The sequence below is a fragment of the Entelurus aequoreus genome, linkage group LG15 (genome assembly GCF_033978785.1).
Source record: "Entelurus aequoreus isolate RoL-2023_Sb linkage group LG15, RoL_Eaeq_v1.1, whole genome shotgun sequence".
Taxonomy (NCBI): Eukaryota; Metazoa; Chordata; class Actinopteri; order Syngnathiformes; family Syngnathidae; genus Entelurus; species Entelurus aequoreus.
In genome coordinates this window covers 18537088-18553116 of record NC_084745.1, presented here as the reverse complement: position 1 = coordinate 18553116, position 16029 = coordinate 18537088, and the positions used below count along the sequence as shown (strand labels likewise).

At 41.4% G+C, this 16029-nt stretch overlaps 2 protein-coding genes across 6 annotated transcripts in view; one reads left to right on the top strand and one right to left on the bottom strand.

The window, feature by feature from the left end:
- The window catches only part of LOC133629887 (threonine synthase-like 1), a 211311-nt gene that overhangs the window by 156815 nt on the left and 38467 nt on the right, over window positions 1–16029 (bottom strand).
- Window positions 1–16029, top strand: part of LOC133629885 (rho GTPase-activating protein 21) — a 129480-nt gene that overhangs the window by 91359 nt on the left and 22092 nt on the right. For all 5 annotated transcript variants that reach the window (XM_062020952.1, XM_062020953.1, XM_062020951.1 and 2 more), the window contains 2 exons: window positions 1007–1195; window positions 3822–3843. In XM_062020952.1, the coding sequence (XP_061876936.1) occupies window positions 1007–1195; window positions 3822–3843 (211 nt within the window). The remainder of the gene's footprint in view (window positions 1–1006; window positions 1196–3821; window positions 3844–16029) is intronic.

Below are 16029 nucleotides of genomic sequence, written 5' to 3'. Positions count from 1 at the left end.
CTAGTCTTAGACTTAGATTGGTCAGATCTAGTCTCAGACTTAGATTGGTCCGATCTAGTCTCAGACTTAAACTGGTCATATATAAGTCTATGAGAATGAATGTATTAAAGCAGACTTGGATTAGCGGTGAAACGTATTCTAAGACAAACCAAACAGTCCAGGTGTTTCTAAAGTATGTCGAAGAAGTGGAATAACCACAGTGTCTAAATGACCTAAGCGTCATCTGTAGTTGACATTTGTGTTAATATTTGCAATAACAGTGTGACATCCGTTAGTTGCACTTCTGCTTCTCTTTAATTGCCATTGATGGCTTCACGACGGAAAAAGAAAACTAACAAGCCAACAGGTCAACGAGAGTTGTGGTTGCTTGTTGAGTTGACTAAAAAAAAGCTTAATCCAAGCATAAGAACACGACGTGCTATGATGCGAGCATCTCCAAAAGTTGCCAATAACGCCGTAAAAAGTTGCAGGATATAGAGGTATGAATACTTGATGAATACAGCTACAAATTTGCAAAGTTGCTAAAAAATTATTTTAAACACAGAAAGTGAACATTGCTAAGATATGGAGAAGGGAATGGTTAAAACAAATTGAAATAAATTAAACCATTACCAATAAAGGACTGCATAAATGTAAAGGGCTGTCATTATCCCACCTCAGTCACACAGTAGGAATGCACAAGATATGTCTATCATCGTGCAAACACGCCAAAGAGTCCTGCAAAAAAGTGCCAAAATGCTCAATAACCAGAGCCACATGTGTGGATGTGTGGAGCCCGAGGCAAAACAAATGGGGTCCAGAGCGGTTATTATTTTGACAGATACTGTTTTCTCCGAATTCAGCCGCAGTTAAAAAACACAATTATGCCTGTGTATTTTTGGCCTTGTCCTGCAATGCCATGCATTCCTCTCTGAAACTAGTTCTTGTCAAATTGTCTGAATGGATAATCACTTTGTTGTGTTCCCGATATGATCCAAAATTAACATCACTTTTGTGCACTTTTCAGGCCAAGCAGAAGGATGGTCCTGACCAGAGCGAAGCGTCGTTTATCGCTTCTCCTGGGGCAGAGGAGGAGCCTTTCTCCTGGCCCGGGCCCAAGACGCTGTGCCTGCGCCGGACCTCTCAAGGCTTTGGCTTCACATTACGCCACTTCATTGTCTACCCGCCCGAGTCTGCTGTGCACAACTCTCTCAAGGTGACTGAACGTTGTTGTCTGTCCTTTTACTCACTTAGCTTCTGAGTCCATTTGGTTTCTCTCATTCAAAGGCCCCAAAAATTACAATAACTAAAGAGTACTCCTGCAATGTAATCGTTGTTGCTGTTTTTCTTAACTAATCGGCGTACACTCAACTGAGACGTTCAATGCCGACCACAATTTTAGTAGCAGGAGCATGTGTTTTTTTATTTTTCATTTGTTTGCAACGACAGCTAACTGCTGCCAGTATGTCGCAGTCATGCGGCATGCGGTCAAGGGAATGTGCATACAAAGAGTCGGTTAGAAGCCTGTAGCCTAATTAAATGTTCTTAAAATTAAAGAGAAATAATGTTAAAAAAAATAGAGGATGTAACAGGACTCAATAAAAGACTAAACTAATCACACAGAGATGGGAAGAACACAACATAAGGCAAGGAGCCGATTGGCTGACGAGACTAGGTGGAACTTATGACACAAGACAGGAAGTCAAAGTGACAAACAACGGAGGAATGCTCCAAGATAACTGGTGAAAATGTTTTTATCCCCGAATGTGGCAGCAGCTTGCTAAAATAGGGAAGCATCTTTGCGTTTTTGATGCTGTAGGAAAAACAGTAGGAATGGAGTACATACTGTATGGATCAAAGACAACTGGATCACATATTTCCAAGTTAAAGGGTATTGGTTTCAACAAAGTCGGGATCATGAAAGAGAAAGAAGATCAAGAATTTTAACTGCGTGTCATGGTCTGCCATAGTTGTTGTGGTTGTTCTGAACAGTGCATATGCATTTTCATAGAAACAATTATGATGTAGTTTCTAAAAACATCCACTTTGATGTTTTGGGCTGCAAAAACACAGTTGTTTATCCCAATTCAGTTGACGCCGCCTAAACTGTAGTCAGACAAGGCATAGAAGTATTAACGTCATGCAGAGGTTTCGACTCAGCCCCTCCACTTTATCCCACCTGGGACATCTGCCAAGGTCCTCTGGATAACATCAGCCAGTGCCAATCTGTCCTTTTGGTAATCCTGAAGACCTGGCGCTTGTGTCCAATAATGTAAGAGTGAAGGGTTTTAGAAAACAAATAGGGCAACGTTTGCTGGCGAAATAGGTCACTTGGGGAGTCGTTAGCGTAGACCGCCAGGTACAGTAGTACCTGTACACACACCCTCCAGCGACGCTAGTAGGCTCTGCCACTGCTAGACCCACCCTTCCAATATGCAACCCGTAACTCTCTTCAAATTACTTTTAAGGATTGGAGCACTCCACTAATCGCGGGATTTGGGGGTTAACTCGAAGATGATCAAGAAGTTTAAGATGGAGTACATACTAAGTATGTACTCCTAAGCACATACACTACTATGTGTGTGCAAATCTTTGTCCGACTGTCACCAACAGGGACTTAGGGAAATGAAAAGGCTCAAATGAACAGTGGTTCTGGGTTAGTTTTTGCCTCATTCCTGTGAGATAGAATATTTTCATTCATAAATTACTTTAATGTTAAGTTGATTGTTTTTTTCTCTTTGTTTGATTTTAATGAATAGAATAAAAATAAAATAATGAAATAAAAAGAGAATCCTGTGTGTGACTGAAGCATTAAGGAGTGGGTGTTGGTTAATTTATCCAGGATTAGCTTCAGTGTGCTCAAACAACCACCGGGTAGCATCTGTGAGCAGATAATACTGTATCATCTATTTGTCTTTCGGACTTATCAGGTCGGTAGTGCATTCTTCACACAGTCTTCACTCATGCTTTAAGTGAGCGATGAAGCAAAAACTAACCCAGACCCACTGCACACACACACACACACACACACACACACACACACACACACACACACACACACACACACACACACACACACACACACACACACACACACACACACACACACACACACATTCTTGTATTTCTTACCTTCTTGAGACCTCTGAACAGCGCCTACCTCTTTAGGACCACCCTTTCTAGATATATAAAGATTTGTATGTACAACATTAATAATATATACAAACTATGTAAATATAAAAAAGGTAAGCTTTTAGTTAATGATTTATTTTTGAATTTTGTTGTTTGTAATTGGTTTTTAATCATCATTATTTACTTCACGTTATTACAGTATGTCTCTATATACATATTTATTTTTTTAATTAATTTTGGCCAAAGGGGGAGCACTTCAAATTTTTACACACACTTGTTGTTTCATATGTTGACCAGAGGGGGAGTACTTTTAAAACAGACAAACAGTCAATTTGAAAAATCCCTCCTTTTTGGGACCACCCTAATTTTGATAGATTTTACCACCAGGGGTGCAAATGAGACATTCTCTATTAGATGCAATGGTTTTCCATATTGGGACCATGATTTATGTCCTAACTTGTTCAACGGTCCTCATATGGAAGGTACTTTTCTTTGTTGATGTCTCAAGAACTGTAGAAATACAAGAACACACACACACACACACACACACACACACACACACACAATTATTTGGGATACAAGGTAGCTGTGTAGTTAGTTTACCCCTAAAATCTATTTCCACCGACTGTCACCCTTCTTTTTGTAGGTTCAGCCAGCAGTTAGTGAAGAAATTAGCTAATTTTCTCTTCTCTTTTTGTCTTATCATGCAGGATGAAGAGAATGGCAGCCGAGGTAAGTGTGATAAATTAAATCGCTTCAGCAATTAGACACGTCTGCAGACTATGATGAGACCTCAGGTGTTGTAAAACAGCCAAATAATGATTGACAGTCCATTACCAGTGCCCCATCCCCACACCTTTTAATTGCAGCAGGAGTCTCTGTCTATTTGAATATCGTACAAGCCTATTTGTTCATCATGCAGTGTATTCATATTCACACGTTTCTAAATGCACTGATTTCCCCTGTGACTTGCTGGCAGCAGACAGTCACCATCATGCTTAGAAGTGACGTCCTAGACAGTTTGTGACATCTCGAATGTTCCGGTCAAGATCAGGCAACTATTTCTCTGCAATGTGTACAAAGTGTTGTTGCATGTAGGCGCTGTGAAAGGAGGCGTGCACGTGCTGATGTCATCACTTGGTGTGTAGTCAATGCACCAAAAGCTTTCATCGCTGAGATCAGCAGTCAGTAAACAACTTGGGCTTCCAGGCAGTTCATAAATTATTCTCCGAAGGACAGGTGTGGGGTGACATTTTTGCTTGAAGGCAGTAAACATTTTTTGTGTGATATCATCATTGGCTCCGGGGATGAGCGCAACAAAATAGGACTTGATTTCGGCGTACAGTCTGCAAAATGCTGAGGTCAAATAGTGGCAATACCTGAAGATAAAGCTGCAAGACGAGTGGATCATACTGAAGTTAGCTTCAGGACTAGGGATGTGCCGATCGATCGGCCACTGATCAGTATTTTCGGGAAAAGTATGTGATCGCCAATACAAACGCCGACCCCCTCTGGCTGACACTATTTATCTTTAGTCCCACAAGCTGACAAGCTAATGATGTGTTTCCATGCACAGTGTGGAGTTGCTCTCAGGTTTTCCCAAAAATCCCAACTGATGTACTGTAATTCTTTAGGTGCACATATCACAGAATAACATTACAAAACTTTAACAAAGCATGATCATAATGTAAGACATTTTTATTGTGTTAATGTAGTTAAAACGGATTTATAGCATGGTGCTTTTATTTGAAGCCAGAAAAGTGTGTCTTGACATGTTTTATGTCATCTTACCTACGAAATTAGTCACATTAACAATCTAAATGTTATGTTATTACACCTAAACTGTAATCTGAACACGGAAGTGAAGCACCACCCACCTCTGAGCAACGCGCGCAGCAGTTATTTGCTGCAGTGATGTTGTCCCTTCCCACGGCAAAAAATACTCCTTCCTTGTCGAGAGAACAACTTGCCATGGCTTAGAACCTGATATTTCCATAATGCAACCTTATCTTTATCCCTTTTTTTTTTTACCCGTGTGGCTCATCACTTGCTAAGTTGTGAAGTGAAGTGAAGTGAATTACATTTATATAGCGCTTTTTCTCAAGTGACTCAAAGCGCTTTACATTGTGAAACCCAATATCTGAGTTACATTTAAACCAGTGTGGGTGACACTGGGAGCAGGTGGGTAAAGTGTCTTGCCCAAGGACACAACGGCTGTGACTAGGATGGCGGAAGCGGGGATCGAACCTGCAACCCTTAAGTTATTGGCACGGCCGCTCTACCAACCGAGCTATACCGTTCCCCCTAAAGGAAGTGTTTGCGTTAGTCGGCCGTAAAAAAAATGTGTTCCATTATTGAAATTTATAGTTAACGCGTTTTTAATCGTGTTAACTTTGACAGCCCTTATCCACACACACACACACACACACACACACACACACACACACACACACACACACACACACACACACACACACACACACACACACACACACACACACACACACACACACACACACACACACACACACACACACACACACACACACAGCCTATTATTTGTGCACTATTGACTAGTGATGAAAACCCTGTGTTCCCCTAACCTAAACTAATAGTAATGGCCTCCATTACAGCAAATAAACTGCATTTCTTGTTATCTTAAGTATCATTATCAAGTATTATTATTACTGGAAAATGAGGCTCAACATGTATTAGCGAAGCTAACTGCCAAGCTCGCTTTAAACAACACTAAGAAATAGGTGCTTAATAAAATATAATACGTTTAGATGGAAACATGTTACAGCAGAAAAGAAAATCACATGATAAGCCGCTTGCTGCCATGCCAGGAAGAAATAGGAACACAATGAACCCCTATTTTGAAAATTTGATGAGAAAAAATGGCTCTTAAACGGCGACATGAAGGGAATTACATGTACCGCATGAGGTATCCTAACTTTTCCGCATGATTTGTTTGTGTACGCAAACTCTCCTACTCCTAAACTACTGCAAACAAAACAGTGAATGTTTGTAAAAGCATGCACCCCTACTATGTTGACTGTGCTATTATTTTTCAACATGGTGAAACTGTAATTAGGGCAGCAACATTTATTAATTAAATTGTGTAACTAATAAAAATGTACAAAAAAACGGGCTGCATAGATTGCCTGGAACTTTAAAAATACAAACTTCTTTTCCGCATTACCTCAGTAATAGAGCTCACATGAGAGCAGTGGCGTTTGGGTGCCATGATTTATGGGCCGTTGTTTTTATTTATTTATTTTTTTAATTAATGCATGTGTTAAAAGTGCAATTTCAATGTTAATGATGTGCATTTATTATAAAGAAAGAATGAAGGTTATGGGAAGCACAAAAATTGTTGTTTTCCTTTAAAGGGAACTGCCCTTTTGGGGGGGAATTTTGCATATTGACAATCACTATGAGAGACAAGAACACACATGCCTTTTTTAGTACAATTTTAAAGATTAAAAAAAATTGCTCGCAAGCTACTCAGTGGCCTAGTGGTTAGAGTGTCCGCCCTGAGATCGGTAGGTTGTGAGTTCAAACCCCGGCCGAGTCATACCAAAGACTATAAAAATGGGACCCATTACCTCCCTGCTTGGCACTCAGCTACAAGGGTTGGAATCGGGGGTTAAATCACCAGAAATGATTCCCGGGCGCGGCACCGCTGCTGCCCACTGCTCCCCTCACCTCCCAGGGGGTGAACAAGGGGATGGGTCAAATGCAGAGGACAAATTTCACCACACCTAGTGTGTGTGTGACAATCATTTGTACTTTAAGATGCGGCTCACATCGCAGCGAATGGGAGTCTCTTACGTATGAAGCCTTCAAAGCCCTCTAAAACAACTTCAAAACCCTCTATAAACATTGTATATACTGTACATACTGTAATGATATATTTATATACCTGTATATGCAGCTGAGATAGGCTCCAGCACCCCCCGCGATCCCAAAAGGGACAAGCAGTAGAAAATGGATGGATAGATGGATATATATTTACATTACCAGAACTTCTTTCCTGTGCGCATTGATTTCAGTGCTCATGGCAAAGTACTTCCTATTTCCGACAACAAACGTGTGTTCTAAATTCCGACAACAAAGGTGTGTGTTTGCTAATCATGACAGACTTAGTAATAGAGGACGAAAACGACTATTTTTAGACAAATGAGGATTCACAACCTTATCTTATTGAACCTGAATATACAGAGGATGAACTGCTGGTTATAGGAGCTGAAAAAGCACACAGAAAGAGTGAAACTTCAGAACAGACCAAAGCAGAGGGAGTCAGGTCCGGCATAAATTGGCGGTGTAAATGTGGAGCTTGCCCAGCTATGCCGACAGAAACGGAGTGCTTCTGCTGCACTGACTGGCACACAATGTTATTATCAAGGGAAAAGCCTTTTGTATCTGGTGAGGAAGACACTGCTCAAAAAAATGCATCACAATTGGCTCTAACAAACACTGCAGTGATAGAAACTTTTTTCCACCTACCCAAAATCAAATGGAAAAAAATTTCCAGACCAGCTAGACTAAACAGTAAGTCACGAGTAAGTCACCGTAATATCAATAATGATACATGCAGCACATCATGCTTGTTATTAGAACTACATACACTGTCGAGCTAGCTGTGTACAAAGAAAACATGAAATATGGGCTAGTACTTTACAGATACTGTAATATGATTGTTCATATTTTTCAGTCCGTACAGATTGGTGTCCTATGGCAATGTGTTGTGCATTACAAACTCAAAAGCCATTCAGCTGCTGACGCACACAATAGCTCACCTCTTGCTAATGCCGTAGCACTGTGAGTAGAGATGTCCGATAATGGCTTTTTTGCCGATATCCGATATTCCGATGTTGTCCAACTTTTAATTACCGATACCAATATCAACCGATACCGATATATACAGTCGTGGAATTAACACATTATTATGCCTATTTTGGTTGTGATGCCCCCGCTGGATGCATTAAACAATGTAACAAGGTTTTCCAAAATAAATCAACTTAAGTTGTGGAAAAAAATGCCAACATGGCACTGCCATATTTATTATTGAAGTCACAAAGTGCATTATTTTTTTTTAACATGCCTCAAAACAGCAGCTTGGAATTTGGGACATGCTCTCCCTGAGAGAGCATAAGGAGGTTGAGGTGGGCGGGGTTAGGGGGCGGGGTTGAGGTGTAGGGGTGGGGGGGTGGGGGTAGCGGGGGGGGGGGTATATTGTAGTGTCCCGGAAGAGTTAGTGCTGCAAGGGGTTCTGGGTATTTGTTCTGTTGTGTTTATGTTGTGTTACGGTGCGGATGTTCTCCCGAAATGTGTTTGTCATTCTTGTTTGGTGTGGGTTCACAGTGTGGCGCATATTTGTAACAGTGTTAAAGTTGTTTATACGGCTACCCTCAGTGTGACCTGTATGGCTGTTGACCAAGTATGTCTTGCATTCACTTGTGTGTGTGAAAAGCCGTAGGTATTATGTGACTGGGCCAGCACGCAAAGGCAGTGCCTTTAAGGTTTATTGGCACTCTGTACTTCTCCCTACGTCCGTGTACACAGCGGCGCTTTAAAACGTCATACATTTTACTTTTTGAAACCGATACCGATAATTTTGAAACCAATACCGATAATTTCCGATATTACATTTTAAAGCATTCATCGGACGATAATATCGGCAGTCCGATATTATCGGACATCCTTAACTGTGAGTGTACTGAGAGCAAGGCAATGTTAGATAAACAATTCCTCAGTGTTTGCTCTTAGATTAACAATGTCGCTATAGCTTACTTATTACACAGGTTACGGAATGTAAATTAAGTATTGTTGCCGGTTTTTGGATGCATTTCCATAGTGATTTAGAGGCAGAATGGATTACTCCTATTAGCACCATTGGTAGCCACCTGGAACAAGCTGATTATTACAAATTAGATCGCCAAAAAAAAGACGTGTGTTTTTGTCTCTCATAAGGACTGTGAACGATAAGCAAAATTCTCCTTTAAAATCGGATTAATTGAACAAATTAATCAATACATTACTCGACTACTAAAATAATCGATAGCTGCAGCCCTAGCTGTTATTAAACCCTGCAAGTCATACTGGCTTGAAATTTCTCACACCGCTCTAAAAAACAACCAACTGTAACTTTAGGGTGTTTAACAGAATCATCACGAAATTTAGTATACACCTTTGGTGGACTCAGAAGCCCATGTGTGTATAAAACTGAGGATATATTTATTAAATGTTTGCTAGCACATCTTTCTAACCATTTTGACCACAGCCCAAATATCCTGTCCCACGTGGGGTCCCAATTTTTTTAGGTATTTTGCGTGTCTTAGTGGACATAATGTGTTGTTCTTTACACTATGAGTTACATTAAAGCAGATACTGGAGTATAAATCTGCACACATTCCACATTTTCTTGACTCCCGGGTGAATTATGAGAAAGGAATGTGTTTTTCAGTCTAAGGCCTCATCCCTTTTTGGAACCTTCTGACTAAGTCTTGACAGCTGAAATGCAGCTGAGAGACAGTAAAATGACCAACAAAAAAAACAACCTTGCCTAACAAGCCTCAATTCATCACGGATGACCCCTGTATCTATTCTAGGAATATGGTGCTAAAACACATAACTTGAGTTCGAATAGAGAAGAGCCTCAGACAGACATTACATCCCACCACATGCTTAGTTATTTTAATGAGAAAAGAAATGTGTAGCTGGCTGCAGCCTCAGCACGGTCGTTTATTTGCTTGAGCTGCAGCCAATGTTTGATGATGCTGTTGGTGTTTGGATAGAGAGGGGGTTTGGGGGGGAGGAGGAGGGTTTAACCGCATGTTGACTAGCTGGGTGTTGCCGCTGGAAACCCTTCCACCCTCCAAAAAACACACGTCGAAAGACATATGCTGATACGTACGCGCAGATAAACATTTGACGTACAGCGTGGAGGTGAATTTGTCATTCCTTCCACATACCAAGCTCGCTCTTATCCCCGCTGATCTTCCCCTCTATCTTACTTCCTGTCGTCTTCCCTGGCTCTAAGGCATTCGCCTCCTCCCTTCCTTGCTCCGCGCTCTCTTCAGTCTCATTTTGTGTAATTGGTGTCAGGCTAAACTCCAAACGAGGGATTTACAGTGTCTCACATTCCGGTAAAGCATTGTATTATAACTTGGATATACTTTAGAGTAGTCAGGGTACAGCTTGTACAGCATTCGTGATTTACGAGCCGCTGAAAATGACTCAACGCACAGTGATGATTGCCCCTGCCTACAGTCAAGATGTACCAATCACAGTGAATGGACACGTTCTCGATTATGTTGAGGACTTTACCTATCTGGGAAGTCTCGTCAGTAAGGACAACTCTGCACAAAAGGACATTAGAGCAAGAATCGGAAAGGCACAGGGCATACTTGCCAACCCTCCCGAATTTTCCGGAAGACTCCCGAATTTCAGTGCCTCTCCCGAAAATCTCCCTGGGACAACCATTCTCCCGAATTTCTCCCGATTTCCAGCCAGATAACAATATTGGGGACGTGCCTTAAAGGCACTGCCTTTAGCGTCCTCTCTTACCTGAAAAGGAGACTATTATATATGTCTCCGTTATCCATAGGTTTATCTATAACCCATAAAAGTAGGCAGGCACGGCGCTATTTCTCAGCGTGTGTTTATTCCAGCCGGCACGTTAATACACTGACACACAACATTCGGATGCCCATCATGCATTGCTTCAAAACTACGGCAAGTTGTAATGTCCAAAAACATAACAGAGACGAAGCAGAAGAAGAGACAGTCATGGCTCCGACGAGTAAGAATAAGAAGTACGCTTGCAAGTTCCAAAATGATTGGAAACAAGAATTTCAGTGTAACATATGCCGAGACAAAGATGGCTATGCTGATAGCTGCAAGAGTCCAGATTCAGAGATCGCTCGCCAGTACTCAAATGGCAGAACAAAGGATATATATATATATATATATATATATATATATATAAAATACTTGAATTTCAGTGAATTCTAGCTATAAATATACTCCTCCCCCCTTAACCCCGCCCCCGCCCAGCTCAACCCCCCATCCCCCAAATTCGGAGGTCTCAAGGTTGGCAAGGATGGCACAGGGTGCCATACTTGAAGTCTGGAAGTCCAAGCAATATAGCTTAAGAACAAAGGTCCGACTTTACAACGGTAATGTAAAATCTGTATTGTTGTACGGCTTGGAGTGCTGGCAAGTAACATCCCACGACATGAAAAAAGTCAAAGCCTTCCACTATGGATGCCTCAGGAAACTCTGTCGAATCTTCTGGCCCGAGAAAATATCCAATGCACACCTATACAAGAAGACCAAGTGCAACAGTGTGGTGCTAGAGATCAAATGCCGCTGATTCCAATGCCTAGGGCATGTTTTTAGGATGGACCAAGACCGCATCCCCAAGATCGCACTACGTTGGACTCCACCTGGGAAAAGGAAGCAAGGCCGGCGCAAGAACATGTGGCAGCGTACGGTGACAGCTGAGCTGAAGGAGATGAACCTAACCTGGGGCGAGGCACAGCATGTTGCTCAAGACAGGTCCAGATGGAGGCAGATCGTCAAATCCTTATGTCCCGTCAGGGACGAAGAGGATTAAAAAAAAAAAACATGCATGGGGGCGGTAGGGTCACGTTCTGGGACTGCATGAGCGCTGCCGACACTGGGGAGCTGCAGTTCTTTCCTGGAACCATCCTCTTTGACTGCTATCTACTAGACTAGAGGTGTCCAAAGTGCCGCCCGTAGCTCATTTTTTAACATCCCACTACACAATCTTTAGCATTTTAATATTAGCACGCTAGCTTTTTTTGTTAATTTTGCAAGTATACACTTCAACGTCAAATATTTTGTTACTCGACGGATAATATATGGTAGTATTCTGACGTTGGTATGCTAGCTTTTTTGTAAGCTAATTTTGTAGGTATACTCCTCAGTCATATTTTGGAACTTCAAGCATGCTAATGTTAGCTTGCTAACATTTTAAACATTTTTTTCCCCAGGTACACCACTCAGAGTAATATATTTTTACACTTGACGCAGGTTACAGTTAACATTTTAACATGCTAAAATTAGCATGCCAGCTTTGTTTAGGTAATTTAACAGGTACACACCTCGGTGTCATATATTTTGGTATTTCACTAATGTTTACTGTAATGTAAGCATGCTATTTTTAGCATGTTTTTGCTTTTCTTTTTTTGAGCTCATTTTATTTTTTGTTACTTGATGCTATCTGACCAGCGTGCTAACTGTTAGTATTTCAGTTTGACTTTGGTTCTTCGGCATTCACACAAATTTTGACAGAAATTGCACTTTTCTAGTTCTTTGAAAACAATATACACTATATTGCCAAAAGTATTTGGTCACCTGCCTTGACTCACATATGAACTTGAAGTGTCATCCCATTCCTAATCCATAGGGTTCAATATGATGTCGGTCCACCTTTTGCGGCTATTACAGCTTCAGCTCTTCTGGGAAGGCTGTCCACAAGGTTGCTGAGTGTGTTTATAGGAATTTTCGACCTTTCTTCCAAAAGCGCATTGGTGAGGTCACACACTGATGTTGGTCGAGAGGGCCTGGCTCTCAGTCTCCGTTCTAATTCATCCCAAAGGTGTTCTATCGGGTTCAGGTCAGGACTCTGTGCAGGCCAGTCAAGTTCATCCACACCAAACTCTGTCATCCATGTCTTTATGGACCTTGCTTTGTGCACTGGTGCACAGTCATGTTGAAAGAGGAAGGGGCCCGCTCCAAACTGTTCCCACAAGGTTGGGAGCATGGAATTGTTCATAATGTTTTGGTATCCTGGAGCATTCAAAGTTCCTTTCACTGGAACTAAGGGGCCAAGCGCAACTCCTGAAAAACAACCCCACACCATAATTCCTCCTCCACCAAATTTCACTATTGGCACAATGCAGTCCGAAATGTATCCTTCTCCTGGCAACCTCCAAACCCAGATTGCCAGATGGAAAAGCGTGATTCATCACTCCAGAGAACGTGTTTCCACTGCTCTAGAGTCCGTGCTTTACATCACTGTATCCGACGCTTTGCATTGGCCTTGGTGTTGTATCGCTTAGATACAGCTGCACGGCCATGGAAACCCATTCCATGAAGCTCTCTGCGTACTGTACGTGGGCTAATTGGAAGGTCACATGAAGTTTGGAGCCCTGTAGCAACTGACTGTGCAGAAAGTCGGCGACCTCTTTGCACTATGCGCTTCGCTGACCCCTCTCTGTCAGTTTACATGGCCTACCACTTCGTGGCTGAGTTGCTGTTGTTCCCAAAAAAACTTTGTAATATTTAGGAATTAGGAGCGAGGACATTTCACGACTGGATTTGTTGCACAGGTGGCATCCTATGACAGTTCCACGCTGGAAATCACTGAGCTCGTGAGAGCGGCCCATTTTTTCACAAATGTTTGTAGAAACAGTCTCCATGCCTAAGGGCTTGATTTTATACACCTGTGGCCGTGCCAAGTGATTAGGACACCTGATTCTGATCATTTGGATGGGTGGCCAAATACTTTTGGCAATATAGTGTATTTATTGTACTGTTTTTAAAGGTTAAAACTACTAAAATGGCCCTTGCATCCTTTGATTTGTTGGTCTGTGGCCCTCAGTGGAAAAAAAATGTGGGCACCTCTGTACTAGAGTATTTTGTAAGTGTTTTCAGCTTCGGGCTGCTTGCAAAATGCGCTAATTGGCAGCGGTTGGTACGGCGCCGAGGCTTGGCAAGGTGTTGTAAAGGAGCTCCAGGGGGAAGCAGGTGTTCCCCAAGTGGGCTCGAGTTCCCAAAGTAAAGTTGTGTTTGGACCGGAGCGCGTGTGAACCTCTCTCGGTGTTCTTCATGGGAAAGCTGAGAGGGAATCGCTCTTTTGTTTATTTCATCTGCCATCTTCAAGCGGCCGTGCTGCTTTCTGAGGAGACCTCGGACAATAAAACACGCTGTGCTTTTGAAAGACCTTTCACTTTTTGGATTCATGCAAAGTGTTACCTTTTCCATCTGCTCTCTAGTTTCTATTGCCAGGCATCACCTTTTCCATATTTTCTCTCTGGAGCAGACCTGACACTGATAGCCATCGACACGCGCACACTCAGTTCCAGAGTGTTGGGAAATTTAGGGGGAAAATTGTGAGGTTTTTGTGTCAAAGTGGGCGTGGAGTCTAAAAATAAGACGGCGGTATTATGCCACACGTCTGTAGAATAACATTCTCCAGATCCCACAAAGTTCTAGCAAGATGACATTAGTTTGAAACTGTAGAGGCGTTTAGAATCCAGGATTGCACATCACACTCTCCACGAGTGGCAGAGTATTTCAATAATCCGAACTGTAGTTTAGTTTTCGGCAGTCGGAGGGCGTTAAAAAAAAATATCCACAGCTTCCACGTTTAATCTTGTTCATGCATGGCATGGGATCCAATTTGCACTGCAGAGAGGCACAATCCAATAATAACAAAACTTGAGTGACCTCGGAAAACACAGGCGCAGCAAATCAGTAGAGGAAAACAAGGCACAACACAGTAAAACTTGTGTGTCCAAGAAAAATGCACCTAACAGTCGGAGGACGGGGCTCCCCAAGCAGCTCTCAAGGGGAAACGTGGGAGAACCAAATCCACCACAAAAACACTGCTGCATTTCACTGTTTAGATGTGGGGAGATTTAAGCTGTGCTGCCCTCTACTGGACAAAACATGTTGCTAGTTATTCTTCTCATGGGCTGCAACACTTGTACTCAATCACATTAATGTTAGGGGGAACTAAAGGTGTGCACTATGCTGGTAGGTGGTTATGGTTTTAATATGGTACAATACATCACATTTTTCCAGCATGTCCGAAAAGTAGTAGGTATTTAGTATTTAATCCTACCGCTTTCCGTTTCATAGCAATTTCTAACATTTGTTTGTTCACTTCCCGTGCCTAATTCGTACCGCAAGCAAATTAAAATGTAAGTAAATGAATAAGATTATCTCATTTTTCAATAAGTTTAAAAATGTTAATCAGAATTCTTCTTCTTTGTAAACACTTAGTTTGATCAATTTCTTAATGTGGATCATAATAGTACATTGTTTCTTAATCCATTCCATAATTTAATTCCAAGGTTATATTTCTCCTTTTTTTTAGAGAATAATTGTTGTACATTCTTGGGTAACAGGTTGTAGTTTTTACGTTTCAATATTTTTGATTCAATAAATAAAGAGTTTGATTGTTCTCTGTATCCAACATTATGCATTATTGTAACTGACCTCTTTTGTAACACGGTTAGTGATAGAACATTTTTTTTGTAGTTGTTTTCCCATATTTCTACACATGAACTCAGATATAGTAACACTAGCAAGTAGTATATAATATGAAGTGATTTTTGGCCCAGAACATATTCAGTATTAAAGTCTTTCTTGCCACCTTTTGTTGTATATTTTTTATGAGATTTTCAGTTCATTTTATTATCTATTATTACACCTAGAAATGTTATTTACTTTACTCTTTCAATTAGAGATGTCCGATAATATCGGACTGCCGATATTATCGGCCGATAAATGCTTTAAAATGTGATCTCGGACATTATCGGTATCGGTTTCAAAAAGTAAAATGTATGACTTTTTAAAACGCCGCTATATGGAGTTGTACACGGACGTAAGGAGAAGTACAGAGCGACAATAAACCTTAAAGGCACTGCCTTTGCGTGCCGGCCCAATCACATAATATCTACGGCTTTTCACACACATAAGTGAAATCAAGGCATACTTGGTCAACAGCCATACAGGTCACACTGAGGGTGTCCGTATAAACAACTTTAACACTGTTACAAATATGCGCCACACTGTGAACCCACACCAAACAACAATGACAAACACTTTGTGGGAGAACATCCGCACCGTAACAAAACATAAACACAACAGAACAAA